Source organism: Equus przewalskii, chromosome 6 (assembly GCF_037783145.1).
Source record: "Equus przewalskii isolate Varuska chromosome 6, EquPr2, whole genome shotgun sequence".
NCBI lineage: Eukaryota > Metazoa > Chordata > Mammalia > Perissodactyla > Equidae > Equus > Equus przewalskii.
The window spans coordinates 66,103,930-66,119,272 of NC_091836.1; the positions used below are offsets into that span (position 1 = coordinate 66,103,930).

Consider the following 15,343-nt stretch of genomic DNA (forward strand, 5'->3'; position numbering starts at 1 on the left):
GGGTTCACCCTTTCTTGATGAGTCAAGTTGCTTCCTTTAAGCATCAGATTTTGCCCTCTTCTGTATGGCAGTGTCTTCAGAGTCCGTCACCATGTGGAGTATTCTTTGCCACAGTGTTGAATGACCCCAGACTGCTGTGCCTTTGGGTTCCTGTTATTGCTTTTTATAGATTTTTTTGGTCTCCTCTTGCTGGCGCTTTTTGTTGCCAGTGGTGTGCCTGTGGCTAGCAACTCCTGTCACATTTCTTTTTTTGTTGATTCTGATTAAATAATGATACTTATTTTGGGTGTGTGTGAGAGAAAAATATACAACATGTCTTTGACATCTATGGGCCTTAGTATGTGAATTTTGTAATTTTCGGATGCTCAGTGCCTTATAAAATATCTAGAATGTTTTTCCATCAAAATATTTAGATATTTAGAGGTGGTGGGTGGAATCTGAAAAGTTGGATGAAAGTGTGTGCTTTTATATTTTGCCCCGCCTGGCCTTCATATCTCTAATAGGAAGCCCGTTGCTGTGGGATGGGATAAGTTCCTGAGCTGGTGCCCCACTGGAGGCACCTACTCACAGTACTCCTCCACTTCTTGGTGTTTATTTTCCTTTTTATCTTTCTACTTCCCTGCCTACTTTTTCCTTTTTGAACTTTGTTCTCACTGCTTTATTATTCTTCCTTTGTACTCTCTCCTTTATAGCTTTTGGTGGTAATGTTAAAGATTTAGATACGATAAGCCTTGCTAGTGGCATTAAGGCTTAAAAATCTGATGACCCCTTTTGAAAGATTTAACATTAGTTGAGTATTAAAAATAATTCCCACTACTTGAGCGATTTAAAAAAGACATATCCCATAAAGTTATTTTCGTAAGATTGAGTGTTGTTTCTTGTGGCGCTTGACCAGCTCTAACTTGGGCGATTATATTTAGCCGTTAAATTTTCTCCTCCCTCCCCCCTCCCCCTCGCCACCCTCATTTCCTTTGGATTTTTCACTTCCTTTCTTTGTTTACTGCACTCATGCTCATAGTTGCCTGCATTCATGTGGAATAAATGATTCATGTCCATAATTCTCGGCTGCTAGGAGATAAAAATTTTGCGCAGTAATGTTATTGATTATATTTCATACGTTCTCTGTTATGTGCTCTGTGCAGCACCTCTAGGCAAGTTGCTTCCAGATTAAGTACATATTTGAGTACTTTCTGAGACTTAGTTTATAGCTTGAATATTTAATCAGTCTATATCATAAGGCAAGTTGTTGATTGGATACTTTGTACTGTAGCCAGAACACTTGAATTCAACCCTTTTAGGAAGGAAGGGGCAAATTTGGGAGGCCCCTGGTAACGCACTGAGACGTTTTATGTTCCACCAGCGATAGGCAGAATTTAGCAGAAATTAGATGTGTATATATGAATTTACTGTATTGATTTCAAGACCAAAATTTTTGCATTAAACATAGTACTGTTCTGCCTTTGCAGCAAAAGTTCACTTTAGCTACCTCCACCCCCACCCTGCAACATTTATGCTGACTGTAACCTTTTGCCTACATCCATAGTCAAAATGAAAGAAGTATAACCTTGAGGTTGCTGGGTTATTTCAATCCTACTATCAACAGCTTTTGTGGTTCACTAATGGAAATAGTCTCAGACTTCGGAGCGGAAGAATTGTAAGTGGGCGCCTCAGTAATGGATGGATCTGCTGCTCAGAATCTTCCTTGAGGCAAAGGAGGCACACTGCTTGTGCCATGTGCAGTGTACTGTGTCATCACTTAAATGACAGACTTCCTAAGAATCCTTTCTGCCTCTTTCGCTGTTTATTTCTTCGGTCCCTATTTGTCAACCTATTTTTTCTCCTTTTTGGTGGTTTGTTACCATTGAGGGTCTCATTCCAAAATAACTGAACTTCACATTGATCACTTTGTATTTCCTTAGCAATGTGGGCAACATCATTATGCGTTAGCCTTGAGTGAGTGTGGGTATGTGTCTTTGTGTGTGTGTGTTAATTCACTGCCAGTACGTTAGAGAAGTGGGAAGAAGACCTAGCACCAGAGAGAGACCTTGAAGACCTAGGTTTTGTCCTGGCTCTGCCATGGACTAGTTATGTGGACTTTCAGCAATTCATTAAATCTCTCTGGGCCTCAATTTCCTTATCTTTGAAATGAGATCGGACTAGATAATGTCTAAGCCAGTTCCTGATTTAAAATTCTTTGTGCTTCTGTGCACAGTAAAACATTCAACTTGATATTTCAGTAGTTTTATTTGGGAGGTCAGGGAGGGATTTGATGTGGCATTCTCAGTGCTATTTTAGTAGTGTAATAAGGTGTATGTTCTTGGCATTGTTTCGTATACAAATGTACTGGAAAAAAAAATGGGCTTTTCTTTTTCTTCTAGGACAGTGGCTTTGTGCACATTCATACTCCAATAATCACATCCAATGACTGTGAGGGGGCTGGAGAACTTTTTCGAGTTGAAGTAAGTTCTGCTCCCCATCTGGGGGATATATTGCTCTCTGATACTTTGTGTTTAAGGGTTTGCTTTAAATTTAGGAAGAGTTGTGTGGATAGACCATGACCAGAACCTTAAATTTTATCAATAGTAATCCTTGAAAAACATACAGAAAATTCTCAAACTTCTCTGATTTCCTGTTCTACCAGCTGTATTACTTACATTGTGACTAAAAGGAGTGGATTTTTAATTTAGTGCTCCATTTGCTTTTCTTATATAACTGTAAATTGGTGAACTAGAGAAATTGGAAGCGATTAATGAAGATTCTAAGGTATCTTTTGTGCAAATTCAGCCTCCAGTTAATATTTTTAGATATGTCACGGTTTAAAAGATAAATTAAAATAACAAAAGTATGCGTGTGAATATGTTCTTTTTCAAAGTCTTTAAGAAATACTTCTTTCATAAGAAATGATTTATGTTCTGTGCACCTCATGAAGGCCCTTATTTTAAGTCTTTGTTCAGCAATCATGTTTTGAGTTCCTAGTGTGTGCTGGGTATCATCAGTCTGCCCTTGTTGCAGGTAATTTGAAAGTTACCAGTTTTTCTTACTTTAGGCAATTGAAAGTCTTTCGTTTACCAATTCGACAGCCTATTTAAAATCATTGGCCAGTAGTATAATAAGGGACAAAGAGAAATGTATGTTGATGAGTGGTGCTTTTTGTATTTCTTTCATTTATTCACTGATTTGTTTATCTCTACGAAGTCAAGATTCTTATTTATACATTTGAGTGATTCCATCAAATGACAAGACCTGTATATAGTTGCTCTCTTTAGTTCAGAACATCTGACTCTTGGTAATGATGCTTCCTCTTCATATTATTGAACAAAGTATTCACCAGGAAGACTTGTCCTGATATGTTGAAGTCATTACTCAAAATAATAATCAAATGCTGTCTTTCTTCCTATGTAGCTTGAAGAAATCTTGATGATAGCCTTCTGCAAAAAGCAGAATAAAAATGCTTTGTTATTGTTGAAAGTGAGAGTGGTAGCATCTGTATATATGAGTTCAAAGAAGGCAGCAAATAATAAAATAACAATGTAAAATTGGAAAAAACATTCTCTTCTAAGTGTTCATGTTGTTTATTTTCTCTTTGTACCTTAATAGTCTTCTGAATGTTGAGGTAAAGAAGAATTAACCACCTTAAATACATTTCATAATCCCTTAATCTAAATCACTGAATATTAAAAAGTAAATGACAGGGAAGGAAAGGTGTAATTTAAAGGAGCCTTTACAAATAAGAGGGGACTTATTAAAGAGACCCAAATTAAACAAGTACAAAAAAGAATCTAACAAATAATGATAATTTGGAGATAACTTTTGCTGTCAGGGAAATCCCTTAAGCAAGTCTGAATAATTATAATATGTGTATTTTGGACTCTAAACAATGTAAGACAAGTTATTGGAATAGTATAAATATGTAGGAAAGGAAAAAAATATATATTTCTGAAGCTAAACAAATGAGAAGTGTTGTACGTTCCTCGTATTTCAGGGGCCAGGTTGAGGGATTTTATATAGTGGAATTAGATTTGCCTGTTCAGAGTACCAGAAAGAGATACTCTTGAATTCATTGATCTTAGGCTCCTGCAGTCTGGGACTAGATCATGTTTCAGCAACGTGTGACTTTTGTGCTGTGATGCACTGTCTTTGTTACTTTCAAAAGTTCGGCTCCTAAGACTTGTCTTCTGCCCCTGCCAACGCTCTGTCCTTTGAAATAGTGTTCCTTCTTATTCTTGCCTCACACACCTCTGTCCTTCGTTGTGTTAATTAACTTCCTCCTGACTGCTTGTAGAGGCATAGGGGTTTGAATCTGGACACCCCACTGTTAGGAGGAAGTGGAGTTTCATATTTAAATTCTTGCTTCTCTTAATAGTACTCTTTTTTGCTCTAACAGCAATGAAGTGTTAATAACTTTTTAAAGGTAAGAATGCCTGATACACATTAAGGTTTGAGGGCAGCAGTAAGAGGCCACCTTGAGATGCACAGTAAGATCATGTACTTGTGTTGAGAAGTGAATGCATGTCCCATCATGTTAGCTTTGTTCTTCCTCATTTCCATTTCCTGCTTTAAGACTTTGGATATTTGTTAAGGTTTGGGGACTACTGAATACATATATAGGAAGTTGCATTCAAGGCATTCACTTGTTATTCAGCAGATATTTGGTACCATCTGTTCAAGATGCTGTGGTAAATGTTATGGGGATATAGAGATGTGGCTGAGGTTCTGGCCTGTAAAGCTGGTGAGTTGGGAAGGGTTAATAGAGGGAGGAGCATGCTTTTCATTCACTCTGATGTTACTGATCCTACAGAATTCCTTGATTGTACACTTTTTCCTCCTTGTCTTAAGGCCCTAGCTGAGTTCCCATGATTATGTTTGGTCTTTACAATTCTGGAATAATTAATCTTCTAGAAGATGAAAGAGATTAAAGACAAGAATTAAAAGATCGTGGCAAAAACTAGATGTTGATGGGGAATAAGGTGAAACTGCTTTATGTATGTATTTGAGGGTACACTGTTACCAATTATAAGTGGTATGGAATCTAAAGAAAAATTAGGGGCTGGCCCCGTGGCCGAGTAGTCAAGTTTGCGCCCTGCACTTCAGCGGCCCAGGGTTTTGCTGGTTCAGATCCTGGGCGCGAACATGCTACTGCTCATCAGGCCACACTGAGGTGGTGTCCTACATGCCACAACTAGAAGGACCCACAATTAAAATGTGCAACTATGTACTGGGGGGCTTTGGGGAGAAAGAAAAAAGAAAGATTGGCAAGAAAAATTAGTTCTGTAAGGATTGACTTGGTCAGAAATATCTTCAAAATAAATATGTGACTTGACTGCACCCTGGTGACAGTATTCCAGGTAGGGAACAACGTGAGCAGAGTCAAGCAATTGAAATGAGCGTGGGGTCTTCACTTCCTTCTAATCTGTCCATCCAGATTAGAAAGTTCATATTGGTGAATCAGAGAAAATAAATTGGATAGAAATCATAAGAAAATAAAGTTGGATAGTTATGGGCATGAGAAAGTAGAACAGTTTTTTTAAAAACAACTTTATTGAGATATGCTTTACATACCGTAAAATTCACCCACCTAAAGTTTACAGTTCCATGGTTTTTAGTGTATTCACAGAGTTGTGCAACCATTGCCACAATCTAATTTTAGAGTGTTTTCATCACCCCAAAATGAAACCCGACATCCATTAGCAGTCCCTTCCCATTCCCACCCCCAACTCTAGGTAATCACTAAACTATTCTCTATAAATTTCCTTCTTCTGGAACATTTCATATAAATGGAATCATTCAACGTAGGGCCTTGTGTGCCTGCCTTCTCTCACCTAACACAAAGTTTTTGAGGTTCATCCGTGTTGTAGCATGTATCAGTACTTCATTCCTTTTTCTGTCTGACTAGTATTCTATTGTGTAGATGTACAACGTTTTGTTTATCCATTTGGCAGTTGATGGATATTTGGATTGTTTCCATCTTGTGGCTATTACGAATAATGCTACTGTGAACATGTGGGAAAACATTTGAATGAGCATATGATTTCATTTCTCTTGGGTGGAATTGCTGGGTCATATGGTAACTCTATGTTTAATATTTGGAGAAACTGCCAAACCATTTTCCAAAGTGGCTGCACCATTTTACATTCCCACTAGCAATGTATGAGGGTTCCAATTTCTCCACATTGTTGCCAACAATTATTATTGTCCTTCTTATTTTATCATAGCCATACCAGAGGGGGTGAAGTAGTACCTCACTGTGGGTTTTCTTTTGCTTTTGAACATTTACAATTTATATGTAAATGTGTAATTCACATTTAAGCTTTTAATTACAGTTTTTCTATCCCAAAGTGTGATAAATAAATGGTCACACATTATGAAATTAAATTAGGCTGAGAAAATCTAAGAATAGCACTTCATATAATAGGAACACTATTCAAATCTAGAATTTATACATTTAAATGCTTTTTAAAATGAAGAATAAACTGAAAGTGTAAGCCTTTTAAATGTGGCCCAAGAAGACTTGTGTAATTTTATATCTGAATCTCATTCTCTGGGGACTCTCATACTGAGATTCTCATACTGAATCTTATACTGTGTACTGAAGCATTAAGTTGGTTTTCTTTATTTTTATTATTGCGGTAAAAAATATATATAAAGTTTACCCTTTTTAAGTGTACAGTACCATTAATTATATTCACAGTGTTGTACAACCATCAGCACTATCCGTTTCCTAGACTTTTTCATCACTCCAACAGAAATTCTATAGCAGAAACTCCCCCTACCCCTTACCCCCTACCCCTTACCCCCAGCCCTTAGTGACCTCTGATCTTCTTTTTTATCTCTATGGATTTCCCTGTCCTGGATATTTCATATAAATGAAATCATACAATATGTGGCCTTTTGTATCTGGCTTCTATAGTAACATATCAGAATTTCATTTCTTTTTATTACTGAATAATCGGTTGTATGGATATACCACAGTTTAACCGTTCATTCATTGATGGGCACTGGGTTGTTTCCACCTTTAGCTCTTGTGGATAATGCTGCTGTGAACATTTGTGTACAAGTTTTTGTTTTGAACACCTGTCTTCAGTTCTTCTGAGTATATACCCAGGAGTAGAACGGCTGGGTCATATGGTTATTCTATGTTTAACTTATTGAGGAACTGCCAAATGATTTTCAAAGTGGCTGCACCATGTTGCGTTTCCACCAGCAACGTATGAGGATTCCACTTTCACCACTGATAGCTGTCATTTTCAGTTTCTTTGGTTGTAGCCTTCCTAATGGATATGAAGTGATGTCTTGTTGTGGTTTTGATTTGCACTTCCCTAGTGACTAAGGATGTTGAGCATCTTTTTGTGTGCCTATTGGCCATTTGTCTATCTTCTTTGGAGAAATGTCCATTTAAGTCCTTTGCCCATTTTTTTAATTGGCGTGTTTTTTTGTGTTGAGTTACAGATGTTCTTTATTTATTCTAGATACAAGTCTATCCTTCTCCCTCCCCGACCCCAGCAGTGTGAATCCTCTGATGTTGCCCCCTTGAGTATGCCCCCCAGAGATGGCATTGATTCTGGCAGGGCTCTGTTTGTCTCTTTCCCAGATCACACTCAGCTCTTAAACTTCACTAATTGCAGGCTGATTCCTTTAGTGTTTTCAACAGTGTTTCAGGGCATAAATTGCTTCACAGACTGATCCGTTCAAATTCAGGTTCCTTTAAAGTTATACTCCCCGAGGTCAGTGTTTGAAATTTATTCTGATCCCCAAAAGGTTTCTTCACAGCTGTCTCTTTCCCAATTTCTCTTCAGCAAGCCAGCAGATCTATGGTTTAGCCCTCAGCTCCAGCGAATCTGTCAAGCTCCTCCCAGTTGACTTTTCACCTCAACCACCGTTTTCAGGAGTACCCTTAGGTTTGGACTTCTCCACACTCTATTGCAAATGAAGTCAGTTCCTTTGGGGAGAGATTTGGAAGTCTGTTTTATGGCCTGCTTCAACCGCTAGGCAAAATCTCTGAACCAAGGCTCTGGTACTCGAGGCAGATCCTTGCTTCACAGTGACAGCCCAGTGTAGGAGCTGAGTGCTCAGTTGAGTAGGTGGCTGCAGCCCCACACCTCCTCAGTTTGCCTCTCCCAGTGTGGAACCCCCCACCCCATGAGCTGGAGCAGGAGAATCAAGGCCTAGTCTTCTCAGCAGTGCCTCGCCCAAGGCAGAGCCTCTGTCCCATGAGCAGGGACTGGGCAAAAGAAGGGAGCCCCCACCTCTCGGCCCCACTTGCCCAGAACTTAGCTTCAGGAACAAGTGGCTGTGGGCAGGATGAGAAATGCTGGCATGCTGCCTCTCCTGCTAAGACAGTCCTCTGGCTGGGAGCTGGGTGTCAGGAGAGCCCTGTGTCCTTGGCTGTATCAGTCTGGAGTGGAGTTTCTGTCATGCTGAGCTGCAATGGGGAAGGGAAGGAGTGGGTTGTCATTGAAACGCCAAAGACAGTCCCTACCAAGTTTTAGTAGATTTTCTTGAATAGATGTTTCTTCACTTGCTGTTTGCCCTTACAGCCATTTCCAAAGACTTTAAATGGCTGGAGGGGAGGTCGGGTTTTTTGTTTGTTTTTTATTCTGTAACTTTCACCAGTTTCACCAAGGAGTGAGTCTGCAGAACTCCCCACACTGTCATTCCAGAAGAGAGGGTTTTAAAAAAATGCTAATCGCTTTTGGACTACTTTTTACCACCATAATCCTCAGTTTGCTCACTTGTAAAATGTGACAATGACATGTATGGAAACTTTTAAGTTGCTATTCAAAAATAAGGAAAACTTAATATGCAGGAGAAGCCTGATGTAAGCATCAAAAGTTTCTCTTTTCCAAACTGTTGTGCATTCTAGAAATGGTAATGAGACGTTATTGGACTTCGGAAATTTTGATGCTTGTAAATTTCTATGACTAAGTTACATATGGCACACATCATTTTGATTCTGCTTGATGTTTTCGCTTTTTAATACTCTTACCTGTTTCTTTTAAACTTTTCAGATGGTATGAGGGCTAAGCCAGGTCAAACCTCTTCTCAAAACAACTCTCATCTAACAGTAATCTTTTCCTTCTTCCAACCCCTATTGTACTTGTGTTCAGTTGCTGTTGCCTATTTTAACAGTCAGTTCTTTAATGGTTTTTTGACATCAATTTTGTTTCTAGACTCTAAGCTCCATATGGGAAGGAACTGTGTCCTCCACGCTCCTTGATGATGGTGGGACATGTGGATACCTGTGGGTTGTTATTTTCTGTGGGCTCTTTTAGCTTTGCAGAACTTTTAGTCTTAAGACTAGTCATTTTCTTTTCTGTTGAGGGTGTCTATTTCTTTTAAGGAGGTCTGGTTTTTTCTGCAAATGAAAAATGCCTAGGATATATCCAAGAAGATAGATAAGACACTCGTGATAATGTTTGCCCCTGAGCATGGGGCCTACTGTTCTATATTTGAATTTTTTATCATATGCATGTATTACTTAAAAAAGAAAAGGATAACATATGTAAAAAGTACACAATTCAAAAGTTGCAAAGGCACATCAAGTAAAAAGTCAGTTTCCCTTCCACCTCTGCCTCGCAGCTGCCCAGTTCTCCTTCCCACAGGCAGTCCCTGTCACCTGTTTCTCTCTGGAGTTTATACCATCTGTGATTTCTGTCAGCAATACATAGGGGTGCTGTTTCTTAGGAATCAGCTGTCAGAGTGTGTTATCAAATTTTTAACTTTTTTTCCAATTTTAATTTGACATATTTGACTTTCTCAATTAAAAAGAAACTAATTAAAAAAGGGAAAGAAAGAAAATGCCACACTAGATTAAGAGAAGCAAATCTGTTTTCAGGGGCACTGAGGAGAGAACTGACCTGAGAAGCTGGTGTGCTCCCCCCGATATTGGGTTTTTGCTGCCTCCACTTGAAGCGAGGATCTTGTGAATTAACATAATGGTAAAAAAAAAATTCCCTCAGATTGTGACCTGATGCAGCCTGCTGCTGCTTCCTATTCAGAAGACTGAGCTGTTTCTTCCAACCTGTGATATCCGCTGAGTGGAGTACATTCTTAAAATGATCTAATACCGTCAGCCACGCAACTGGACTAAAATTGCTCTATTTGATTCATCTTGTAAATATTTGTTAAGTCTCCTTTTTTGTGAAAAGTACTATGCTAGTGCTGTTTGACTTACAAAGTTATTTCCATTTTGCCTCTCAGCAACATGCATTTGCAAGATATTTTTAAATAGGAAAAACAAAATCCTGCAATAATAAATGCCACCAAAATAATGTACACTTGAAAGCTAGCCATATTAAAAGCAAATTGCAGATATTACAAGGATACATTTTAAGTGAAATCATTACGAGTATAAAAATTATACTGTGAAATCTGAATCCAGTTAGGCTTGGGTTCATAATTTTAAAATAGTTTTAATTTAATTCAGATGCCAGCGTTTTAACCTGAGGATAGATCAAACTAATAGCAACATCTGACATTAATATGTTGTCAACTAATATTTGAATAGTACTTTACTGTCATATATGTTATTTCACTGGTGTTTTCTTATAACATTAGACCATTAAACAGGGTTTCTAAAAGGAATGATTCATTTTATTAACTTTTAGTAATCCAAGCAGAAAAGGAAAGAGAAATAGCATTTATTGAATACCAAGTATATTACAGGCACCATGTCAAGTTCCCTCATATGTATTATATAATCTTTTCAGCAGTCTTTTGAAATAGGAATTAATTTGCCTACAAGAGGCCAGAAACCATGTGTTTCTTGTACATTGTTGTATAATACTTGGCACGTGGTAGGTGCTCCATAAATATTTGTTGAATGAATTATCTTTTTTTTACATGAAGAAACTAGGCTTGGATAGTAGAACTTATCAGAAGCCACACAGTAAGGGACAGAGTTGTAGTTTCAACAAGATCTCTTTGGGTGTAAAGTAAGTGCTGTTTGTACACACCACACTGGCTCCTAAAGTTGGCTTTTGAGGAAAGACAGCAAAACTTTGACTAAAGTTCTGAGGTTAAAGAAGACTCTTTATTAGGTAACAGACAACTGTTAAGGATGAGCTCCACAATAAAGTAAAGCATCTTTGCCTTTTCTTTTTGGCCACTCTTCCAAGACAACCTTTCATTTTCTTGGAAGAAGGAGAATAACAGCATTTACTGATAGCCTACTGTTAGCAAGAACTATGAGTAATGCTCTTTTTTGTATAAATAAACCATTAGTAATACTTAACTCATTTTTATTAAATATTGTATCGATATCAAGTAATATAAGCTATGTAGGCAGTACAAGGCATGCACCGGTACCCACTACTAAACTTAAGAAATAGTATTAATATCTTTGATTCCCCACTTTTGTGCCTTCCCCCATTCCAGTGTCCTCCCTTCCCCCACTATGCCGATTTTGTGTTTGTTATTCCCATGCTTTTAAAAAATTAGTTTTACCACATGGATGTACCCCTAGGCAAAACACTGTTTCGTTTTGCATGGTTTTCAACTTATGCAGATAGAATCATACTATTCTTCTTTGATGAGTTTTTTTTTTGTTTTTTTTTTTTTTTGCTCAATATTGTGTTCCTGTTAAATCAGAATCTCTGGGAAATAGGACTCAAGAATTAGTATTTTTAAGGCCCTCTGGGTGATTGCAGTATGCCTTCAAGGATGTATACAAAATAATGGAAGTGCACATTCATAGCTTCAGCTTTTCTAGGTAAATCCAAATTTTTACTTGAAGGGAAGAATAAATTTAAACTCCCGCCAGTAGGGTGTGCTGTACCACATTCTTGGCAACACCTGGTATTTTAAGTCTTCTAAAATTTTTTCAATCATGGATATAAAATGGGATCTTGATGTGATTTTAATTTGCTTTTCTCTGATAACTATTGATATGGAGAATCTTTTCTGTGGTTGTTGGCCACTCGTTTCCTCTTCTATAATATTTTCTATTGTATTGTCTTTTCATATTGGTGTTTTTATATTCTCGATAATATTAATCCTTTATTGAGTGTATTGTTGCAGATTTTTCTCCCAGTGTGTGGCTTGCCTTTGTCTCTTTCTTTATACTATCTTTTGATGAACAGAGTTCTTAATTTTAATGTAGTCAAAGGTTCAGTCTTTTATGGTTTGTGCTTTCGTATCTTGTTTAAGAAATCCTTCCTGTATCATCTCCTAAAAGTTTCATAGTTTGTGCCTTACACATATGTCTTTAATCTACTTGAAATTGAGTTTTACATATGATGTAAGAGTCCAATTTTTTTTCCAAAATGAATAATTATTTAAGTACTATTTATCAAATAGTTCACGTTTCTTCCTTTGATTGCAACTGTCAGCTCTGTCATAAATCGTTTCCATGTATGTGTCTGCCTATTTCTGTGCATCTGTTCTGTTCCACTGGTTTATCAGAATATCCCTGTGCCACTACCTCACTCTTTCAATTGCTGTAGATCTTTGATAAGTGTTACTATGTAGTAAGGCAAATTCTTCCACTTATTTTAGGAGTTTCTTGGCTTTTCTTTTTTTTTTTTTTTTAAAGACAGTTTTGAATCCTTTTTTTTTTTTTTTTTAAAGATTTTATTTTTTCCTTTTTCTCCCCAAAGCCCCCCGGTACATAGTTGTGTATTCTTCGTTGTGGGTTCTTCTAGTTGCGGCATGTGGGACGCTGCCTCAGCATGGTCTGATGAGCAGTGCCATGTCCGTGCCCAGGATTCGAACTAACGAAACACTGGGCCGCCTGCAGCGGAGCGCTCGAACTTAACCACTCGGCCACGGGGCCAGCCCCCTTCTTGGCTTTTCTTGATCCTTTTCTCTTCCATATATACTTATGAATCATCTTGACAAGCTCCAAAAAACCCTGTTTGCCTTTAATTGGAATAACGTTCATTCTGTCGATAAATCTGGAAAAACTGGTGTCCTTATAGTATTGAGTGTTCTTATCCCTGGACAAGGTATATCACTTCATGTATTTAGGAGTTCTTTAGTGTTTTTCAATAGAGTTTAATAACTTTCTTTATAAAGATCTTGAATATCTTTGTTCCATTTATTCCTGGGCACTTTATATTTTTTTGTAGTATTATAAATGTTCTATGTATCTTTGGAAAGAGTGTATTTTTCAGTTATTGAATATGGTTTTCAAAATATATGTATTAGAACAAGATTATTAATTACATATGCAAATCTGTAGTATTCTTACTGATATTTAGCCTTTATCCACCATTAACTGCTGTGTTAAAAATCCTGTGGTATATTTTTCAAATTTTCTCATAGTTTTTGCTTTGTGTGTTTTTCAGACTCTATTACTGGGTATATACAAATTTGGGAGCACTTCGTGGTGAAATCAACCTTTAATTATGTAGTGGCCCTCTTTCTAGCACTGCTTTTTGCATTATGATCTATTTTGTTTGATATTAATTTAACCATACCAAGTTGGTTTTGGTCAGTATTTGGCATGTTTTTTAACTGTCATCCATCCTTTTACCATCAGCCTTTATCTGTCATATATTTTAAGTGTGTATCTTGGGAACAGCGTACAGCTCAGATTTCTTTAAAAGTTTAATCACTTAGTCTTTTCTGTTTTTACTGTTTAATTTAGTCCATAATGTTTATTGTCATTGCTTATGCATTTGAAATTTTTAACCATCTTATTTTGTTCCTTATGTCTTTTCTTTTTCTTTTTCAAAAACATCCCTCCCTGTCTTTGCTTTCTTTTGAATAAATTAAAATTTTTTCTCTCATTTTATTTTTTTGCCCGCTACTAGTTTAGAAGAGACTGATGGGAGTAAAGGAGAAGGGAGAGTTTAAGGCAATGATTCTCAATCTCAACTGCATATTGAATTCATCTAGGAACATTAAAAAATATGAATGCCTGGGCTCTGCCCCCAGAAATTCAGATTAATTGGTCTGGGATACAGTCTGGCATGGGGAAATTTTTAAAGCTTACCAGATGCTTCTACTGAAAGCTCCTGCTCCTGGAGAAACTCTTAAATATGTGACATCAGATGTAGACACAGGCTTAGAAACCTAGGCGATCATGACCAACACCCTTTTCTCCCCCATACTCGTAGCTGCTCTGCCTCTACCAACTAGGAGGATTCACTAGCCAGTTCCATTTTTTTCTGTTATAAACTAGTATGCACAGATTTGTGTTGTGTCATGTCGAGAATTTTTAATTAGAAATTGTTTTAAATTAAAATGAGCTGGTCCTCGAGAAATCTTTCTTAATTCATAAGATAAAGCTGACATGTGAAATTGTAGATAGAATAACTAAATATTTAATTGGGTTTTAAAACAGTTATTATGCAGAATAATTTATGCAGAATTATTAAATGTCACACGTGGTTCGCGTTTTATAAGTAAGCTAGGAGAGTTTTCTGACCAGGAGAAACTAGGTGCTAGAGTGATCAGAGATGGCCACAGGGCAAAGTAAGCAGTTTGTGACCCTTTTTGATATTTCTGCCTTTGATTTTTGCCCCCAACTTTTGTCTGTCATTCTCTGCTTCCAAAATATGACCAGATTCACCCCAGGTCCCTTTCCAGAAAGTTAAATTGGTAAGAATTTCCTGAAAGGAGAGGCCCATGGTGAGAAGCAGGCATATAGATGAATCATTGCTACACATCACTTACCTAATGCAATAATTAATTCTTTTTTCCAATTAATATTGAGAAGATAGCCATAACATGTGTTGGGGATATAGTGATGAAAAAGTACATAAAAGTCTTTTTCCTTGAGAATCTACATCCTTGTAGAAAGGGAGGCACAATAAGTAAAATATATAGTATGTTAGATACTGTGGTAACTGTCTCCAAATCTAGCTCCCTAGTGTGCTCTGCTCCCCAGTGTTCATACCCTTCTGTTGTCCCTCCTACTCTTCATTTGGGCTGGGTAGGTAAAACCAATAAAGCAAGGTAGAAATGAAGCTTCCTTGGCCGGGTCATAAACCTCAGTTTCTGCCTTTGGTCTTGGAATGTAAGCTCTGGGGGACGCCACCGTCTGTGTAAGAAGTCTGACTGCCAAGAGACCACCATGCTTTGTAGCTAGCCCAGACTAGTCATATGGGAATGCTAAGTGGTGAGACAAAGATTCCTGGCCAGCACCCAGCTGTTTGAACCATCCCAGCTAAGGCACCAGACTTGTGGTTGAAGAAGTCATTTTGGATGTCTAGCTCAGTTGAGCCTTCAGATGACTTCAGTCCCAGCAGCCATTTGTCTGTAACCACATGAGAGACCCCAAGCAAGAACAACCCAGCTGAACCCAGGCAACCCACAGAATCATGAAAGATAGCAACAGATTGTTGTTTGAAGCCTCTAGGTTTTAGAGTGATATAGTAGATAATAAGAACAGATCGGGATT

The 15,343-nt window shown here is 37.7% G+C and overlaps 1 protein-coding gene across 3 annotated transcripts in view; it reads left to right on the forward strand.

Moving 5' to 3' along the window:
- The window catches only part of NARS2 (asparaginyl-tRNA synthetase 2, mitochondrial), a 102,854-nt gene that overhangs the window by 12,364 nt on the left and 75,147 nt on the right, over positions 1 to 15,343 (forward strand). For 2 of the 3 annotated variants that reach the window (XM_008520336.2, XM_070625771.1), the window contains exon 5: positions 2,379 to 2,459. The exons of the other annotated variant lie outside the window; for it this stretch is intronic. In XM_008520336.2, coding sequence (XP_008518558.1) covers positions 2,379 to 2,459 — 81 coding nt within the window. The remainder of the gene's footprint in view (positions 1 to 2,378; positions 2,460 to 15,343) is intronic. 3 annotated transcript variants of the gene reach the window in all.